Source organism: Perna viridis, chromosome 11 (assembly GCF_037379345.1).
Source record: "Perna viridis isolate PV_CMFRI_1.1 ecotype Kerala chromosome 11, ASM3737934v1, whole genome shotgun sequence".
Taxonomy (NCBI): domain Eukaryota; kingdom Metazoa; phylum Mollusca; class Bivalvia; order Mytilida; family Mytilidae; genus Perna; species Perna viridis.
The window spans coordinates 8,796,335-8,818,769 of NC_142455.1; the positions used below are offsets into that span (position 1 = coordinate 8,796,335).

Genomic DNA, 22,435 nt, shown 5'->3' on the forward strand with positions numbered 1-22,435 from the left:
AGTAATGAAGTCAGAATCACACGTCTGATAACTATTTTTTGAAATGGTAGTTTTGGTAGTGTTGGTTGTAGGTTCTAAATGAGGAAGTGGAACACTTGCTCCGTTTAAGGGAAATCAAGGGTGTGTTCCCATTTTGCCTTTGCTGTGAATTACAGGTAAAAATAGGTGAAAAAGTACTAAGGCGAAATGGAAATTTTTATATTTTTATGTTGTAAAAACAAAACACTAAACTAATGATGTGGTGTTGTTACAATGATTAAGGCAAAAGTAATTATGAAATCAATTTTTATAGGCTTTTTATCTAAGCCGCTAATTTAAAATATTTGAATACTTTTCAAGTCTTGATAAAAATTCATTTAAAAAAGATACTAATAAAATATATATAATTTGTTTCATATTTTAGTACACATACAATTCAGGGACTATTAGAAAAAAAAACAAGTAATTAAGTTCGAAAATGAGATGTGATTTTTTTAAAAACAAACCTAATGACTGTATATGTATTTAATTGAATGTTACTATCGAAGTACATGTACACAAATATGTAGACGTGTAATCTTCAAATCCTTTATTTATTTCCAAATTCAATAAATTGACATTATATATTTGGGAGCATAAATAATTGATAATTAAATGAAATGCGCTAAACATCATATAATTGAGCGTTAACTTGCTTATACATAAAAACAAATCACTTTGGAATGCAGCCTCACCATCTTAAAGCTTCGCGGATTATTATATATGGTCTATGAACCTTCGCAGTTGTGCCGCTGACCTCAGCCTGATACTGTATTCTGCTGTTGTTTTTTAAATTTTGTTCTGCAGGAATTATGCTTTTATTACGATTTTGCTCATTCTTTGTTGTATGTTTCGTATGAATATTTTTAATTTGCCTCTTCATTCTTTTATGCTTATTAATATTTGGATGTGCTTCTCTAAGTCAAGTTTCTTTCAAAGAGGTCAGTCATATTTATTTTGAATTTTGTTCTTCAATAGTATCCATAAAAAAAGAAAAATGTGATTAACATCAGAAAATGAAAAGGCCATTCATAAAAAAAAATAAGACAAAAACCTAACTAATACGGTAACCATTTAAACACTTCACAAAATAAAAATAAATTAATTGACCAAAAACACCAACAAACAATATAAAGATTTATATATGCATGTGTATATTAGGTTTAAATGGTATAAAACACAACTTGCACTTAAAATTACATGTGTACACAAGTTCCAATTTCGCCTTAGTTCACCGCAAATTTTACTAAGGCGAAATGGGAGTAATTTTATGTACCGAATTAGACAGCTAAGTCGAAATGGGAACAAGCCAAATTAAGGGAACCAGGATTCGAACGGAATTTAAAAAGAATGTAATTTAAGGTAACTACAAAACAATGAAAAAAAGACGAAATAATCATAATAACAAGTACATAGATACAACAATAATTGAACATCCTTCACTAAACCGGGTGCACAATTAGGGTATGGTAGCTTTGTATATTCTAGACAAAGTAGCCACACTTATCATCATCTTCCGAAAACACTGTACATTGTCAACTTAAATGATGTTTTTTTTATGGGATGGTGGAATACTCCTACAACGTAAGAGGTTGGAAGTCCGTTCCTCCATACCCGTACCAAATCAGAAAATAGCTTGCCAGACAACCTCTAGCATTGCTGGAGTAGTGGTGAAATAGTTGAGCTCTTATGCATGGGACTTAATTTAATTGTATTTTCCAGAACCAAATTGTCAATATTCAGTTCAAATTATTCTTTTGCTACTCTTGTTCGATTTGCTTGACTTAATATATGGCTCTATTGGTTTTATTTCTGGGATTTGATGTCATGGCTTTTTCCGCAGTCTGTCACGCTTTCCGCATATCTTTTCTTTATACGAAATTATGAAGGGGCGAGTTGATCACTTGAGTTCACGATGACAAAAAAAATGGCTGCGCCCATGGACGAACATGTTTACATCGACAAGTAAAGATTAATCAGTTTTAGTAGTAGATTCTTCTACAATATGGGAAAGAAAAGAAGAAGACCATTTGCAGACGATCCTGCAAACCTTAAACGTTTCAGGGATGAAATAATGCATTTGCCTGATTCCACAAGTGGAAGTCAATTTGTTCATTCCAAATCAGATTTTTTCCCAGGAAAAAAGAAACTGCCGAGAAAGATGAAAAGAAAGGAAGAGAGGCACCTAAAAAAGGCTAGAAGACTTGCTTACAGCCAAAGGAAACCGGTAAATAAGTTGCAGATTATGAAATTGACAAAAATTGTTGTAAAGACCTACTTTTGTCCACTGTTACTGTTAGATGAAATGATCTGTGAAAAATTTTAACAGACGCCATGGAGGTGTTAAATGGGACACTGAAGTTTTATTCAATTACATGTATCTTTAAAAACAAAAAAGTTATGATAGGTTAATGTGGAAATAATTAATTCAATTTTGAATCATTTTAATTTTCGTGAAAATCAGGGGGTAGGTAGGTTGTTCTCAATACTTTTTTTTTTGGGAGAAAGAAAAATATGGTATGAACATGAAGCTTAGATATGGTAGAATGGGAAACTGAAAGTTTTATTTCAATATTTGCAATACGTTTTTAGTTATGATCAATTAAAATTAACTTGTCATTGTTGATTAAGTTGGTACAAGATTGCGTTCCCTGTCACATGTTATTGTGAGATTTCAGTTAGTTTCAAATCTCTTTAATTACAGGTCTATGCTTATAAGTAGTCTGACATTGCTCTGATGTCCAATGGCTAATTTGCCAGAGGATGTCAGAGATTGTCCCATATCAAAACACATGAAATTGCACACCAATTTTGGTTTGCCCTTCAAAAGTCAAATTCACTACTTTTTTGGCTCTTGAAATGTTAAAAATATGTATATGCCTTTTTGCAGAAATTTGTGTAATGAGAAAGCAAATTAAAATAAAAATTGTAATATTTTGTGATTTTTAACTCGATGAAGAGACAGAGGGGGAATACATGTATGGGATCAATATATAAAAAACTACAATGTATCCACATTATAAGAACCTAAATCAGAAAAGGTGTCTGCAAAAACAGATTGGTACCAATCATAGATGATTTAAGTGTTAATAATAAAAAAACTAGATAACAAACTTAGAATTGATGTTTTGAAATAAGAATACTCAGCAGTTAAGTTACATTGTACAAATGTATTCTTTTTTATTTGCACAGAGATTCACATGATAATTGTCTTCCTGCAGCAACTTTTTTAACTTGGTATTTGAAAGCCATTAAAGTTTTGAATTTTGCACATGGCTTCACAGGCATTTGTATCTATCAAATATGAAAACAAGTGGCAGTGATGGCTATGCCATTGACAAAACTTGCCAATACATACAATTTACAAAATTGCAACACTGTTCAGATTTCACTTATTCTGTCTACACTTCCATCTGGGTTCCTTTCAGTATTTTTGGCATTGGCTCGTTTCTCCCTCACAGTTCCTTAATATGAAGATAATTTCCTTTATTCTTTTGAAACTATACTCAAAGTATTTGATTGACTTTGAAGCTTTATTCATCCTTTCCTGTTAATTATTCCCATTGTTGTCATTAACAGTCAAAGACATATGATTTGATCCTGAATTTATATATTATTTTACCAGGCTCTGATGTACTGCATATACAAATGTGGTTGCACAACAATATTTCACAATATTCATGCAATAAATATTTATTGTTAATAGATGCCTAAACCAGAAGAAGAAGTAAAAAAGAGAAAAATGCAGCAAGAAGAAGAAAAGAAAAGATTGAAGTTAGAAAAACAAAAGAAAAAGAAGAAAAAGTCAAAAGAAAAGAAGAAAGAAAAAATACAACAAGTACACAATCATGATTAAAAAAAAAACTTGGTGTTTGAAAGTTCATCTCCTAAATAAAATGTATATTTATTGTTTGAGATCATTTGTTGTTGAAATTTTAGTAAATGTCAATGAAAAAGACTATATAAACAGGGTTTGACACTAACTTTATTTGTTTGGTGGTCAACAGGACTACTTCAGAGGTGAAACAGGTAGTCTGCAGATGATAAGGATGTTTCTGGTCTTAGATCTTATGAAAAATTTGGCAAAATTTAGATACCTTAGAGGACTACCGTGAACATTTTTCAGGTAGTCCTCTCCAAAATTAGGGTGACACTGGACTACCAGATTACTGTTAGTGTCGATCCTTGCATAAAACATACATGAATTGTTTCTTTAAGATCATTTGTTGTTGAAATTTTAGTATATTTCAATGAAAAAGACTATATACATGTACATGTAGAATTCTGTACATTTGATATTCAATATAACTACTCATGTTTGATGGTGTACGTGTAAATGTGTCAGTTTTCTTAGTACTGAATATTAACCTGAAGCTGTATGTTATTTACATTTCTGTTCCAAGAGAGAAAATTTAACAACATTATTCTATTGTTATTTTATTATGACAAAGTGGTTGTAATATTGAAATAGTCTTTTTTTCTAAATACATACAGGTTACATAAACTAATGAAACCGTAATCTTTGATGTAACAGTCACTGCGTAAAAAAGTAATTCTCTTATTTAAGGAAAGAATATGATACATGTATTTGTCTTAGATCAGTTCATTGTCATAATACATGTAATAGGAGTTATATACATCTAAGTATATATAGTAGTACAATAATTGACTGGCTAAAAGGAAATATTCTGTTTCTCTTGGTTTGGTTTGTAGTTGCATCTGTATTTTTAAGGAAGAAGAATTTAAGAAAGAAGAGATGTTTGCAGCTATCCAGAAAGAGGAAAGGACAATAAAACAGCTGGAAAAACAACTTCATCTCAACAAACGGAAAAGCAAAAACCTGCCCCAGTCTTTTCTTGATGATGGATTGGATTGTATCCTTTTTTACTTCTGAATCTTTATAAAAATCAGACAGGAGGTGATTCATGCATGTTAATAACCCACCAAATTCAGTTTTACTTCTTGTTCAGAAACCATTATAGGTCACATAACTTGTCTTAGTTTTCATTTGGAGGTTGCACTTTTGAGATAAAATTTATATAGATTGCACATGCAATTAGCACTTTGCAAGAGTTGTCGTTCTTGATTTGGTTTGATTTAGTTGATTTTAGTGAGAAGTTAAAGTGTATTTTTCGCAAAAGTACAGATCTAAATACAGAAAGGACTATTGTCACATTAAAATATATCATATGTAGACTGAAAAAGCTTCATCTGATCCATGGGTTTTTCTACACCATGAATCACCTTACCATAGGCAGTGTCTGAATTTTATATGGACTGGTACTTAAGAATTGTTTTCAATTGTTGGTTTATTGGATATTGATGTCTTTGGGTTGATTCATGTTGCAGCCTAAACGGGTTGATTTATTTTGTAGCCTAAACGGGTTGATTTATGTTGCAGCCTAAACAGGTTGATTTATGTTACAGCCTAAACAGGTTGATTTATGTTGCAGCCTAAACTGAACCAGAGTCTTTTATAGCCAATAATCTAACCAACAATTGAAAATAGTTTTTATATCTTAATTCAAAATCACCAGAAAACTAACAAGAAATTGTTTTTTAATATGAAATCTGCATTTTCTTAAGTGGATCAAGCTGTAGCGTCATTTATAATTTACATGCATGCTTTAAGAGAATTGGACACCATTTAAGTAGTTGTGTAATTAGTAGGCCTGGCTAAAATACCAAGTTAAGTTATATGAAGTGGACAATGTTGCTCAATAATGCTAAACAATTATGAATTTCATAGACTTCAAATTCTGAAGATCATTTAAAATGGACCATTTTCAAAATTTTACCCCCAGTCACTGCTAATTCTGTTCAAATGTAAGAAAAAATACAAGCACTATGCTAAAATTTTGTCTGTAAAAGGGATAGAAATCAGAAAATTAGTCCAACTGGTCAAGCAGGCTGGTTCGTGGAAACTCATCTAACCTATTATGCAGTTTATTTGCCTTTATGATATGTTGATAAGAAAAAAAACATATAATTAGGTCGTACAGCAGGCAAGCACTGTGTGTTTAACTTGCCAACCTAAAGTTTGCTAGCTTAGGGCCAGCAGGAGAATGCTTATTATGACCCCTGCTGTATGATTTTGATAAACTTAAGGAAGTAGACCTAGGGTAAGGGACACAACTCTTAGAAATCATTGGAACGTTTGTATTCAGCATTTTTTATCAATCTCATTTAAGCATCAAAGTGACTTAGACTGATTTCATTCTGTTTCAAATGAAAGGTTGATAGGCTTTGGTGTAATTAAATATGATACAAACATATCACTGCTTTCAAGAGTTATTTCCCTTACCCTAGGTCTACCTCCTTAAAGTATTCAATTATTTGAATTCCAAGGTTAAAAAAATGTTTTCAATAAGTAGGAATACCAAGCAGCAGCATCTGTTATTTATGAACCAGTTGTATTATTGATCCTTGACCTATACCAGATTTATTGGATGTGGTGGACAAAGAGAAAGTGTCTGCTTTATATGATGAATCTGAAGGGGAAGATGATCTTATTAAATTAGGTAAGCCAGTCTTTACAAATGGAGAGAAATATGTGGAGTAAAATTATAGAGAAAGCATAGGAATGAAATGAACAACCATTTAAAGGCTTTCTGAAAATGATAATTCAGGTTTCTTTACGACTCAACAGGATCAGTGTATGACATTATTGTCAAAGTTTTATGTAACATGTAATGGACATTCGGTATGACTATAGCAGTACTCGGAGAATCATGTTTGTCACCAGCAGGCAGCTGTTTATGAGTTTTTCTGTTGATGACAATGATCTGATGCTTGAAAATCAGAGTGAGAAGCGAAATTAAATAAATGTATTTACTAATTTTTGCTCTTTTCACAGTGGCCATAAAAGTGTGAAATATTGTACCTGCATAATTGTTTACAGCACAATACAACACTAATCATTTTTTTTGAAACTGCAAGAATTATAACCAGCAAATATATTCACTGGAGAGAATTCACAATGTTTATATGTTTACAGTAGCTCTTCAATTTGATTGACATTTCATGAAAATAAATTGGTTTACAGTACTATGTATCACTGTTTAGGCTAAAAAATAATAGTCTTGTTTCCTGTTACCAGCAAGAAAAAAGAAGGGTAGGTAGGTGGGGAAAATATTTTATTTTTCAACACGTTTTAAATTGAGTTAATGGGGAAACAGTCTAGACTTTAACAGTGCTCGAGCAAAAATAACCATAAAATGTTTTGGATAGACACAAAAACTAGGGTAGATAGGGTAGCTGAAAACAAACATATTATTTTTTTGGCTTTAGTTGATGTTGCCATCTTTATAGAGTTTGATCCTTAGTGTGGTTTCTCTTTTATGTACATTTAATATGAAAATTTTTTATGATCAGGTGAAGAAAGTGACAGCAACCAGGAAGTCAGTGATGAAGATGTTGAAGAAAATATGAAAAAACACACAATAGATGAAATCATGTCACATTTAAAAAAGGCCAAGGCAAAGTCTATACTTAAATCAGATAAACCTGAGACAGGTGACAAAATAAAGTCAAAGGTCAAATTTGAAAGTGATGATGAAAATGAAAACTCTTTGTCTGGGGATGATATGTTTGATGATGATTTAAGTGATGAAGATGAAAATTTAAATGAGAAAGATGATGATGATGATGATGATGATGATGATGATGATGATGGAGATGATTACGATGATAAGGAAGAAATTGAAGATAGATATGTTTTACAGATAATGGAAAAGATGAAAAATTCAAAACAAAGTGACAAGGAAAAAAGTATTAGTAATGATGATGACTTTGACTTTTATGAAGATGAAGATGATTCAGATGAAGACAATTATTCAGAAGAAATGTTGACTGATGGTGATGAAGAGGAAGAAAGTGAGAGGGACAATGATAGTGACAAGGAAGGAAGTGTGGGCGACATTGGTGATGAAGAGGAAGAGGATTATTGTGACAATGTAAAAAAGTCTGAAAAAAGATCTGGCACTGATCTAAAAGAGGATATTTATGGTCGACTGAGAGATGAAAAGGGTAATGTTGTTACCACAGCAACAGGATCTTATGTACCTCCAGCCAAAAGATTAGCAATGGCTGGAACATTGGATGAAAAGAAAAGGTTTAAACTTGAGAGGTTAAAGAAACAGTTGAAGGGTCTTGTGAATAGGTATATTCTTGGAATTTGTTATTTGCACATAATATTAGTGAAAACACAGTATGGTTGGTTATTTTGACAGCTGTTGAATTTGGTAATTTCGCTTCAGAAAGGTATACCAATATTTTGCCCTTTCTAGTATTTGCAGATGCTAAGAGGTGCACTAGGTTTTTTGGACCAGAGTAAGTATTTTGCGAAATTTTTGTTGGCATTTTTGAACAGATCCCTTAAATAAGAAATAATCAGCACCATGCGCAAATTACTTGCTGTACGTTAACTGTATGCCATTCAAAGCTGTACTTTGCTATGGTGACATTTATAAAAGTTATAGAACAAACATAAAAACTGAGAGATCCACAGTTTATTTTGCACATAAAAACCAAAAGCAATTATGACTTAGTAAATTGGCATTTGAACCAAACAGCATCTTTTTAAAACATTTTTTTCAGTCTCATGCAGATTAGTAGTTTGTAAATACATTGTTCATGTTTAGATCTTTTAATCCTTTGACAAAGTATTATTTTTATATACATGTGTTTATTTTAGATGTATTTGTGGGAAAAAAATTGATGTGTCATAAACCAATGCATGAAAACTTAAACATCTATTATTTACTGATTGAATTGTTCTCAAATGTACGTCATGTGATTTACCTGTAGGGCATCCGATGCAAATATGGGACCAATAACTTCTCAACTAGAAACAGTTTACACAACCAACAGTCGAGGTGATGTCAACGAGTCACTGTGTGATATAATCATGGAGTCCACCATAACTGAAGTTCTGACTCCCGAAAGGCTCGCTATGGAGATGATGATGATGATGTCCATACTGAATGATAATGTCGGCATGGAAGTTGGTAAGGAAGTTTGGGTAGGAACATAGTTGTTAGTTATATAGTGAGGATGATTGTTATTGTATAATTAAATTTGATTATTTATTTCTCATCTGGGCAAGATAGGTTATTGTCCATTAACTAATTTGGCACTGTGATGTCATTAATGTCAAGTGGTTTGCAGTCCACATTTCAAATAATTCCATACTAAATAAGGCTATGATGAAAGGAAATTAAATTATAAGAATTGTTTTTGATATTTGACCAAATTATGATCGCATAACCAACTTTGAGGTAGTTTACGCTTGTTCATAACCACGCATTGCGATTCATGAAGCATAAACTGCCCAAAGTTGGTTTCTTCGCATAACTATATAGGTCAAAAATTGAAAACAGTCCTTAAATAAAAACCACAGTTAATAATAATCATAAGTGGCACAGTTTAACTTTTTAGAAGATATGAATGAATACATTAAACATAATTGTAGCGGTTCAATGTTCCTGAATATTTTTGTTTATGTTGGCTATCTAAGTCTGTGACAAAAATTAGTTCTTTCTTTTCTGAAAAATACTGAATATTACCGGGGATACATGTCAAAATCTGTATTGCATGCTGTATCAACCTTAGACTCTATATATTTATATATATAGGTCGAGGGTTGATACATCATGTGATACAGATTTTAATATGTCGTGTTCATTATATCATATATTTCAACTATACTTCACGTATTGACTGCTGTGGAGGGGTGTGGTATAGGATATGTGATATAGGTCTAGAGGTGTGATAAGGATATGTGATATAGGTCTAGAGGTGTGATATAGATCTAGAGGTGTGATATAGGATATGTGATATAGATCTAATGGTGTGATATAGGATATGTGATATAGGTCTAGAGGTGTGATATAGGGTATGTGATATAGATCTAGAGGTGTGATATAGGATATGTGATATAGATCTAGAGGTGTGATATAGGGTATGTGATACAGGGTAGATGATATAGAGTTTATATATAATGCATGTACAAAAAAAGATATATTTTGATCTAAATATACGATATATATTTATCTACCCCACAACTTACTTTGTGTGATCAGTGACAAATATTTGGTATTCAGTGATGGCTATTCTTCCAAGGGTAAAAAGAACAAAAGAAGATATGTAGATAATTGCTATAGTTGTATTTACATGTAGGTATATTAGCTCCAAAAAATCTGTGGTTGCAAAACATTGAGAGGAATATGAGGTGCTCAAAGAATCCTCTATCGTGACTCATCCTTTCCAATTTACCACCAATGAAAGGATTGATAAATGTTGTGGATTGAAACAACATGTGATTTAGACTTTGTTGTGAAATTTTGATTTTATATGTATATTTCAACCATGCTATTGAAGAAATATTGTTTATCTGGTCACTAAAGTGTTTTAAAAAATGTAGGATTATAATAATAAAAGACTCTCTAATTGATCACTGTCACAATTTAATTAATAAATCAATGAATCAATTAGAATGTGAGGTCATCTGCAATAACCAGATTCACTTTTCATCTCATTTGATGGTTTGATAAATATCATTTTCATTTTAACTCAGCAAATAATATACAAATGTAGTAATTGTCAAGAAGCCTCGATTGAATGTCCATTACCTGCCATAATGTCTTAGGTAGTTAAGTGGACAATCTTCTATGGTACTTAATTTTTTTTTTTTATTTCATGGATACTTTAATCAAAGTTTCATGGAAAGTTTGTCAATTGTTCAGTTATTTACATAACGTTCATCAGGTGATTGTCATCCAATGAAGAGAAGACTATTTCTATTACATCAAGTTAATTATATTACTGTAATGAACCCTAAATGGTTGAGTTAAATGTCTTGAGATATTGTATACAAGCAGAGCTATTTACCCCTACAATTTTGTTGTAGATTCTACAAATGTTGATTGCGAATTGGTCTACGCAGTGTGAATCTCTCCATAATGCCCATGTTAAAATAACACGTAGTTAAAGATTTTATGACTCTTTTCATAAAATAAGACTAAAACTACACTTTGTCTAAAAGTAACGTAAACAGGTCTGTACATGTAACCAGAACAAAATTTGAAGTAAAAATTAAATATACATTTTTTATATTTCAGGTGGCTTATTTATCCAGCAGTTAGCCCACAGACTGAGGACATTACGGGAAGACAATGAAACAAAATCTCTCGATAATGTTGTACTATTGTTTGCACATTTGTACAATTTTAAGGTAAAGGATACAATGGCAGAGGCGTAGGTTCCAGTTTCCTAAAAAAATCTCAAATTGAGATTTTCCTCATTGTCGTTCTGAAAACTGATTTATTCAACGGGTCAAAGTTTTCCTTTCCTCGTTTGTCTACCCCTGACTTGACTTTTTATGAGCAACTCTGCGGGTATTTCTAGAAAAGCAGAGGACACTTACCCTACCGGTGCACCTGGTCCACACTCCCAGTTTTTAGTGGAGTTCGAGTTTCTCATTTGCTTTTGTTACTTTGTATGTATGATTTTAGTCACTTTATGTTCTTTGTTGTGTATGTCTGTTTTCCATGTCTGGTTTTTGTCCCTGGATTACATTCTTTTGATTACCGCTATAACCTTGGTTCCCTTGATTACTTAACTAATTTCATTTAATCAGAACACTTGAAATTGAAGATTTATGGGAAACTCAGGAAGTTGAGGAAATTTTTTTATGTAACCGGGCGATGTACAATTGTTTGATTTGAGTTGGTAGACCCATGGTAAGGGACATAACTCTTGAAGTCAGTAATATGTTTGTAGCATATTAAATTTCTCCAAAGCCTATTAAGCTTCTGCTTGAAACAGAATGAAATCAATCCAAGTTACTTTGATGCATACATGAGATTGATGTAAAATGCTGAATACAAATGTCCCAATGATTTGTAAGAGTTGTGTCCCTTACATTATGTCTACCTTCTTAATTTCTGTCATGTTTTAAGGGTACTGTTGTATGTAAAATATCCTTTTTTGTTCCTTTTTTTTCATTGTTTATGATATGATATTAGGTTTTTCCTTTGAGTGATGGAACTATTTGTAAATAACATTTGACTGTTGATAATGCTCTGCTATTTTGTTATATTACTAATGTCTGTCCCTGGATTGCGTTCTTTTGATTACCGCTATAACCTTGTTTCCCTTGATTACTCTTAAACAACAGGAATATGGGAGGCTACCCAGACCCACATGCCATGTGTCTGCTTTGAAAGCAATTTGTGATTCGGAGTACTGTGACAGTACTAAAATTCATGGGGTACAAATTTTCATGGGTAGACCAAACCACAAATTTTGGATTCCAACGAATAAGAGATTCCCATTGATGTGTATACTGAAAACATTAAAACCACGAATTCAAGAATCCACAAACATGTGTATCTTCCCTGATCCACGAAAATTGGTATCCACAAATTAAAGTACTTTCATGGTATTTACATATATAGGACATTGTCACTCCATCCTTATTATTATACAAAAAATGAACCACAAAAAGGTCATGAAAAGTATAAATTCAGGTAAAATATGTAGCACTTAACTGAAAATCAATGTTATCTATCTTACAGGTTATTCATTGTGTTCTAATTTTTGACCTCATCAACTTACAGGTTATTCATTGTGTTCTAATTTTTGACCTCATCAAGAAGTTTGTTGAGAGATTTACAGAGAAGGATATAGAACTCATTTTATTGCTGCTGAAAAGTAAGTTATGGCAAGATAGTCATATTACAATATAGGTCAAGATTAAGGAGACTGATTTTCACTGTATTTAATACTAACTTGCTTGACATTAGCGTGATTGTGTAAACAACGTCATCACAATTTATAGGTTGTGTAAGCCGTTTTTTTTATACCATTAACAATGGATAAACTATTCATGAAACTCGTACATTTTTTCACTGTCTTTTTTTTTTAATCCCATTTCATTTGTTTGGTTTCTAATTTAAATATATCACTGATAATAAATCGTTTTTTAGCCAAAAATATGGCTCCCAAATACACCTGTATTCAATGTTTTACAGTTTTCAAAAAAAATTACAGACATCCATGTGAAAACTCCAGATGAAGATAAACTTTCCCCCAATTGAAGTCTACTTTCTGAACTTAACTAGTCCTTTCAGAAATTCAGGTCTTCTATAATGTGCTAAAGGGGAAGTTGAGCATATTAGATAACTTTCCAACACCAAAACTGCACTTGCAATGGGTGATGGGAATACATGAATATATGATAGCAGAGGAAACTATTTTTATAGATGTAGGTTTTAATCTACGAAAGGATGATCCCCATACCCTGAAGGATATCATACTACTGATCCAAGGCAAGGCAAACTCATTGGAAAAGACAGATTCTTCTAGGATCAAATTCATGCTGGAAGTTCTATTGGCCATTAAGAACAATAACATGAGGAAGATACCTAACTATGATCCTGAGAAGTTTGAAGAACTGAAGAAATCAGCCAGGAATCATATAAAAGGTATGTGGCAGTGCCATTCCCTAGAATCAGTTGATGTAGGAAGTGTAAGGTGTGTTAAAGATACCATACTATAATAGTAGTTTAAAGTATCAGAATGAATGTTTTGTGTCTACTTTTCATGGTGTTTATAAGTCACATCATCAATTTTCATACCAGCTAAGATTTCATTGGACTCCATCCTTTCAAATTATACTTGGGTACATTTTTTTAACATAGCGAAGGAATGAGTTATCAAGGAAACCAAGGTTCTAATGGGAATCAAAATAATATAATCCAGGGACCAGACCGGTAAAACAAACGCACACAACAAAGCACATAAAAATTAAATACTGTAAATGTACTGATTTTTGCTATTTTTGCGGTGGACAGAAAACCACAAAAAATAATACCTGTGAAATTAGTTAACACTACATTTTTTTGAAACTGAGATAAGTGATACCAACGCATATGTTCACTTCATAGAATCCACAAAAATTAATATGTTAACAGTAATTTCTATTGAACATGTTGAGTGACCATGAAATAAACTTTCCATTTTGGACTTTAAATTTGTGTTGGTTTAGATAGGTACTCAGTTTAGTAAAAATTGATATCTAGGGACTTTAAGGAGGTAGACCTAGGGTAAGGGACACAACTCTTAAAAATCATTGGAATGTTTGTAATCAGCATTTTACATCAATTTCATGTAAGCATTCAAAGTAACTTGGATTGATTTCATTCTGTTTCAAATGAAAGCTTGACAGGCTTCAGTGAAATTGAATACGATACAAACGTATCACTGATTTGAAGAGTTTTGTCCTTACCTTAGGTCTACCTCCTTAAATGTGTTTGGTTTAGACAGGTTATTGGATTATTCAGGGTGGGGTTAAGGCAGGTTTCACTGTAGGTAGCTTTCATTGAAGCTTAATTATCAAAATAAAACCATTTTTATTGAAGTCCAAATTGTTATTGCATTGAGATGTACACAGACAAAATTATTTCACAGGATTTTCACCTGAATTGAGCAAATAGACTTTATGACAAGAGTTCACATGAACTTCAGGTGAAGATCGATTAACATGAATTTCACGTGAGATATATTTGCCTGTGTAGAGTTACAAATTAATTTGTTTTATCTTACTTAATGTAGGAAGTCTTGGTACAAATCAGTTGAGAATTAGCTTGGAGGATTTAATGAATGCTGAAGACAAAGGTCGCTGGTGGGTTGTAGGATCAGCATGGGAAGGAAGGTCAGACAGACATGAACAAGGTAAAGGTTAAAGGTTATTGAATCAGTATGTGTATTGGAAGAAAGGTAATAAAGACAGGAAAAAGTTTGGGTCATTGTTGAAACTGATAGATAGAATAGCACACAGATTTGCATAATGGTTAAATCCTATATAGAGCTTAAGCTGAGTTATTTTTACTGAGGACTCCCATGGTAACACCAATCAACGTCTTTCTAACCGATGATGTCACAAATAGTTAAGAATTTTCTCAGACTTAAGTAATTTTTCAAGTTTTGTAGCGCTGGGGCCTGAGCCTTGGGAAGTCCTGCTGCTTTGATTTATTACTAAAGAGATGGTTTCTTTTTTTCAGTGAGATCTTTAAAATCTCTTTATTTCATTTTTTTTTTAAATTATAATTTACAAAAAATTCAAGCGATTTTCCTTATTGAAAATTTAACTCCTAAAATAATGCATACTATTTTCAGTACTACTTATTCAACATTGTAGGAATAAACATTTGGTTTCTTTTAGATGCCTCAGAGGTTGTTCAGGCAACAGTCCTTGGTGAAATGAGTAATAAGATTCTTGAGTTGGCAAGGAAACAGAGAATGAATACTGAGACAAGGAAAAACGTTTTCTGTGTTATTATGACAAGTGAGGTAGGCTAGATTATGGGTAAATTGTAGTGAAGCCACTTCTGGTTTCTTGTGACATTCTCTTGCTTAGCAAAGTAAAGTATTCACATTTTTAGTGGTATTTTTTTTTTTAAATATCTATGAATTATTAAAAACTAATAATACTGGTTGTATAATATGGCAAGGTAAGGGGTTGTAAGCTAAGTTTGTCATTGGTTAAAAAATACTTCTGTATAATGATATATATGATAAAGTTCACTATGTACTAAAATTATCTATATTTAATAATTCAAATGTAATTTGATGTTAATTAATCCCGTGATGGTTATTATTCAGAAGTCTTCTACCTAGGCAAATATTGTTCATCTGTAGTCACACAAAATATTTTATGACATCAATTGTCTTAAACCACTATCATCTTTGCCATCTTAATATTTTATATTTGAAGCTGTATTTTGAATTGTAATGGTTAAGATATTGGTCATTCTGTGTACATGTAACTTGTGGTAGAGATAAGATATGTTTTTTATTAATGAAGTATTTGAAGTGTGACATAAGTTTTGTTTCCAAACATGAAGTGAAAGTCATTTCACCTATTAATGTGAATTTCATGTGAAATAACTGTCACATAAAATTCACATGAACTAGACATGAACTTTATTTGATAAGTTCACATGAAATTCACCTGAAGACTCAATGCACATTAATTTCATGTGAACTATGTCTCAAGTTTTATTTGCTCAATTAAGGTAAAATTTATTTGAAATAATTTTGCCTTTGCAATTTCCTGCATCCCACTCGACCTACACAGCCAAATGTGCCACATATGATAATCATATGGTGCTTGATTCATATGATAATCATATGGTAATCATATGATATTGAACATATGATAGTCATATGATTATCATATGATTCTCATATGGTAATTTTGGCTTAAAGACATATGACAATCATATGTTTGTGAAAAACATGATTATTATGATAATCATGCGATAATCATAAGTATACTGAAACATATGATTATCATATGGTGCTTGATTTATATGATAATCATATGATGCAAACCATATGATTCTTATGTGTGGCACATTTTCCTGTACACATCATTGTGTTAATTTTAGGATTATGTAGATGCATTTGAGAAGTTGTTACGACTTGGTTTGAAGAGCCAGCAGGAAAGGGAGATAATCCATGTCATTACAGATTGCTGTATTAATGAGAAATCATACAATCCTTTCTATTGCTTCTTACTACAGAAGTTCTGTGAATATGACAGACGATTCCAGGTAGGGATCACATTTATACATTTATCCTGCAATGAGGTTATTTGTTAAATGAATAAAGGTATACGGTTATTTTTTTTGCTGTATCCGTACATTAGCAGGTTATCGACTTTCTGGCTCCTCCCACTCATGTGATCGGCAGAACTACTTTTTTCTGGTATACGTAAATTAATCATGGCCGCCACCATAGATACGATATAAACAAATTGCGATTGCGTATCCGGTTAATCTTTTTTTTTTGCCGTTTTGTTTCGTTTTTACCTGAATGAAATAAAAGATTTCATGTAAACCAAATAATGATTTTGTTTGTATTTTTTTCACGGTCATATATATGGCAAATCCCAAATCTCGTTCAGATTTGATTCATTATCAGTTTGCTGACAACTTCCAATATACCAAACAGAAACACGTCCGCTTCCACCTTCCTCGCGAAATTCAAAACTTTAATGTTCTTAAAATCAACTTTACAACATTCAAAATATTTGTATTTATTGTTCATTTTACGTATTTGTCTCATGGAATTAAATAAATTTTGATACATTGCTTATTTTCTTCAAACAGCTTTGACGGATTATATGGTGCGGATTGAATTTCAATGTTTACTGAGTCATGCCCCATGCGTATTAATTTTTTTCTTCGGGTTTAACAATCGGGACTCCTCAGGGGATATGCATTTTAAAATTTTATTTTAAAAATGTACACACGCACAAAACTATTAATATAACAGGATAAAAACAATATAGGTACATTGTCGAAAATTATTGAAGATATGTGTATTCAGCTTAGAACGAGAGAAATAGCTCAGCGGAGCCTCCCATTTCCTACCTGTTCCGTCGCCCTCATCACATATCTTCAATAATTTTCGACAATGTACCTATATTGTATATGTATATTAACAATGTCTTTGAAGTGACCTAGAGGTATATCTGATTGGGAATTGAAGATAATGTCCATTATTCTCCTGTGCTAAGTTGTGAAATCGATGGAAAATATTAAAGCAACATTTACGTCTTAAAAGTCGCAGTGAAGAGATAAAGGGAAGACAGAAACTATAATCATCAAAAAATACAAACACAGAAATTGAAATTAGATCAGCTATCTTGGATCCACTGGAAACTTTGACCATGGACTACATGCTCTGCTGGAGTTAGCGCTGTCTATATTAAAAAAATTTCATGTATAGAAGAATATATTTATAGAAAAAGAAGAGTGTTGAAAAAATTTTTTCCCTCAGGAAATAGATGGTCAATTGTTTGATTGTTATCGCCATGGAGACAGAAAGGCTTGATCTGCTAATTGCTAACTTTTTGTGAAGTAATTTTGAAATAATATTGAAATATCTTGTTTACAGATGACTTTCCAATTTATGTTATGGGACAAGTTTAAAGAGATGAGTCATCAGACAGAACAAAGTAGAGGGCATTTGGCAAAACTTGTGTGTCATCTGTTAACTACCAAAGCTATCTCCCTGTCAGTTTTCAAGGTAAGTTCAACCTATGAAGGATTCACTTAGCAAAACTTGTATGTCGTCTGTTAACTACCAAAGCTGTCTCCATGTCCGTCTTCAAGGTAAGTACAACCTATGAATGGGGTCACTTAGCAAAACTTGTATGTCATCTGTTAACTACCAAAGCTGTCTCCATGTCCGTCTTCAAGGTAAGTACAACCTATGAATGGGGTCACTTAGCAAAACTTGTATGTCATCTGTCAACTACCAAAGCTGTCTCCATGTCCGTCTTCAAGGTAAGTACAACCTATGAATGGGGTCACTTAGCAAAACTTGTATGTCATCTGTTAACTACCAAAGCTGTCTCCATGTCCATCTTCAAGGTAAGATCAACCTATGAATGGGGTCACTTAGCAAAAGTTGTGTGTTATCCAATAACTACCAATGCTTTCTGGCTATCAGTTTCAAGGTAAGTTCAATCTATGTAGGGATCACGTAGGAAAACTTGTAATCTGTTAACTACCAGAGCTGTCTCCTTGTCAGTCTTCAAAGTAAGTTGAACCTATGTAGGATTCCTCAGGAAAACTTGTGTGACACCTGTTAACTACCAAAGCTGTGTCTTTTCTCAGTTTTCAAGGTAAGTCTAATCAAAGCTTAGCAAAGAAAATTTTAATTTTCCAAAGAATGTTTTGTCCTAATTTGCTAATAACCGGAATTTTGATAATTTGAATAATTGGATGCTTTAAACCCATGTTTTGCATTTGATGTAGAAGTAAACAGTTTGACTTGTTTTGTTATGGTATTTGTGAAATTCAGGTTCAGGAAGGAATTTAACTTACCTAAATGTTTTGTGGAAATTAACACTTTTAACTCTCTGTTTTTTTCATATACTTCTCCTATACTCATGTTCAAAATTCAAGAACCGTTATCTATACAGTACAGCTATGAACTTTTAACTTCAGGTCATGTGTTGATTTTCATATCTTTATGTCATGAATGAAATAAAACCAATAAAAAGTTTTAATTTGTGATTTGACTAACCCATTTTTTATTGGACACATATTTCTAAACAAAAATAGCCATGTTTAATTTTAGACTTATGAGACTTTGATGAAAGATCAACTTTGTCTCAGTTATAATTTGTCAAGATTAGAATCAATAAAAGGCAGGGATTCTGGGAATTTTCAGTTTTAGTGTGCTTCATGCTGCGCTTGCCGTATTTCAGATAAACCAGCTAAATTAATGTGGTAACCTAAGTCACAACTTGTTTTTATTTTCAAATAATGTTCTTGAAATGTCATCTGCATCATCTTTTGGTATGTAGGTTGTAGAGTTTGGTACTTTAGACAAGAACATGGTTAGATTCCTGAAGCAAGTGTTACAAGAAATTCTATTGGACAATTCAGATCAGGTGATCCAAGACGTCTTCTGTAGGATTGCTCCATTGACTAAGTTACATCTGCTCCATGAAGGGCTAAAACTGTTCATGAGACATTTTCTGATTGGAAAGAAAACAAAACAGGATCAGAATAAAATATTGCTGGAGAGAGTGTCACTTGCTGAAAAGGCATTGTCATCTGGGCAAACAAAGTTTGAATTGTAATGGGTACCATTGTGGAGTATTGGTACTGGACTGAATGTGGAAGCACAGGTTAGAAAGGGTGCTGTGATGGAATACTGATAAATTACTGAGTATGGAAGGTCAAGTTGTGAGGTGTGTCATCATGAAGTAAGCTAAATGAGCGGAGTGTAAATGTACATGTACTTGTCTCTGTGGTAGAGAATGGTATTGAAAGTAACGAAGTTAATTCAGGTGTTCAAATTAGTGATGGTCCGAGGTCCAGGACCCACAATTTCTGACCTTGGACCTTTGAAATTTCATTAACATAGGTCCTAGATCTTCAACTCCTTTAATTGACATTTTATTGTTTTCCTCAGGGGACCAACCTCCTGTTCAGAGGGTTTATTAGCTATTTCAAAGCTTTACACCTCTGCCATACTCAGTGCTAAGCCCCACCCTTTATGCAAATCAGTACAGTACATAGTGAACAGCTTCACAGATTGGTAATGAGTAGTGCTCATGCCCTATGAATTTTATATCCTATAAGGCAGAGCCTATAAGCTAGCGGTAATAGGTCTGCAGAGGAGATTGCTTGTGTATCTGATTTTAAACTGGCAAAAGTCCAGGACTTTCCACTTTTGAAATCAAATTTGAATCCCTGTATAATTTCCTTATAAAAGACTGGAGAGTGTTGAGTTGTATGATGGAGTGTAATTGAGTGTAATGGGTGTCTTGTTAATGTACATGCAGGGTTGATATTCTGCTATTTAGCAGGTTTCAGCTTTTTAAAATCTTGACTTTGCCCTCTAACAATTCTTTCTTTTACTCTTTATTTACTACCATTTTTGCTGTGTTCAGAGGATGCTTACCCTACCGGTGCACCTGGTCCATGCTCCCAGTTTTCAGTGGAGTCCGAGTTGCTCATTTGCTTTTGTTATTTTGTATGTATGATTTTAGTTACTTTATGTTCTTTGTTGTGTACGTCTGTTTTCCATGTCTGGTCTTTGTCCCTGGATTACATTGTTTTGATTACCGTTCCCTTGAATTGTAATGGGTACCTTGATTACTCTTTCAGTTTCTTTGTAAAATGTAAAATTGTCCCTGAAATAATAAGCTTAGATACCAAAAGTTAATGGAAGTACATGTTAAGAATTAATAGTGATTTTACATGTTTTAAATGTTTTTGTTTGTTAATGAATGATAGATAACATTTATATTAAATGGTGATGTTGAATTATGTGGTATAGCATGTAGATTTGATAGGGTACTAATTTTGGCATATGTTAGTGGTCTGTCTAAAATTGACAAAACAAATACAGTCAAATTTTACTCTTTCTTTTTTTACTTTATTCTAAGTATATCACTTAGCATTCACCACAAATAGAAATGTCAAAATTTTTTGTACACCTTTTTACCTTAAAACTGCCAAATTTTACACTCACCAAAATAACCTACTATATGGTAAGTGTTTAGGAGATGGTTACTTTTACACAACCAATTTTTACTAAGGCAGCTACACATGTTCTTTGTGTCAAATTAAATTTTGTTGACATTAAGTACCAGTCTATATAAAATTCAGGTACTGCTCATGGTGTAGAAAAACCCATCAAACAAACATTTTTTTTTGTTCTGTCTACATATGCTATTTTTATGTAACTTTTCCATTCGAATATAGATCTTTATTTTTGAGAAAAACTTACACTCATTTCCCTTTTAAATCAACCAAATGAAAATAACTCGTGCAATAAAAAATTTCATACACTTTCTGTACAATTTTTAGCTCAAAAGTGCAATAACGAACTGTACTTAAGGAGGTAGACCTAGGGTAAGGGACATAACTCATGAAATCAGTGATATGTTTGTATCATATTCAATTTCAACAAAGCCTCTCAAGCTTTCGTTTGAAGTAGAATAAATGAATCCAAGTTAATTAGATGCTTACATAAGATTGATGTAAGATGCTGAATACAAACGTTGCAATGATTTTTAAGAGTTATGTCCCTTACCCTAGGTCTACCTCCTGAAATTGTGAATTGTAACTTACTGAATTAGAAATAAAACGAACTGTGTGGGTTTTTGACGTGTAAATCACCTCATGTCTGATTTTTATATAGACTGTTACTGAAAATGTTACACATTTATAAGTCATTTATTTTGTCATATTTTATTTGTACAAGTATTTTTTTACTCTTGAGAATGTCTGAACATGATAAAACATTTCAGGATAGAAAAAATATAGGATGAAAGGTGTATTCAATATTTTCACCCATACATCCTCGTATGTTCTTCTGTATACTGTAAACATATTGATTTTTGTGTTTGTCAAGTTTTAAAAAAACAATTAGCTTTATATAGTGTTAAAAATTAATTTAGCAGGTACCTTTTTTTCACATTTTTATGTCCTATGCAAAAATAAGTACTCCATGAAAATTTATACATTTACAGTAATTCTATATTTTTTTTAATCAATGTCCTGACTTGTTAAAATATTGTTGTTTTGACAATAATAAAGGAACTATTTGCCTTGCATGCCACCATCAATTTGTTTGATGAATATGAAATTTTGGTAGTTGGAGCAAATTTTCTATATTATTCAAATAGTTGTACGACTCCTGCAGGACGGTTTTAGGAGGTAGACCTATGGTAAGGGACATAACTCTTGAAATCAGGGATATGTTGGTATTATATTCAATTTCACCATAACCTTTCAAGCTTTCATTTGATACTGAATGAAATCAGTCCAAGTTACTTTGATATTTAAATGAGATTAATGTAAAATGCCCAATACAAATG

General features: G+C 32.4%; 1 protein-coding gene across 1 annotated transcript; it reads left to right on the forward strand.

The window, feature by feature from the left end:
- Positions 1 to 1,922: 1,922 nt before the first annotated feature.
- Positions 1,923 to 22,179, forward strand: LOC148602875 (nucleolar MIF4G domain-containing protein 1-like). The gene is made up of 14 exons (XM_088554050.1): positions 1,923 to 2,245; positions 3,725 to 3,856; positions 4,751 to 4,892; positions 6,459 to 6,539; positions 7,393 to 8,179; positions 8,827 to 9,026; positions 11,139 to 11,251; positions 12,639 to 12,732; positions 13,284 to 13,505; positions 14,635 to 14,754; positions 15,245 to 15,372; positions 16,473 to 16,637; positions 17,986 to 18,117; positions 19,406 to 22,179. The coding sequence occupies exons 1-14, from the start codon at positions 2,024 to 2,026 to the stop codon at positions 19,682 to 19,684; spliced, it is 2,817 nt and encodes a 938-aa protein (XP_088410176.1). The 5' UTR covers positions 1,923 to 2,023; the 3' UTR covers positions 19,685 to 22,179.
- The last annotated feature ends 256 nt before the right edge of the window (positions 22,180 to 22,435 follow it).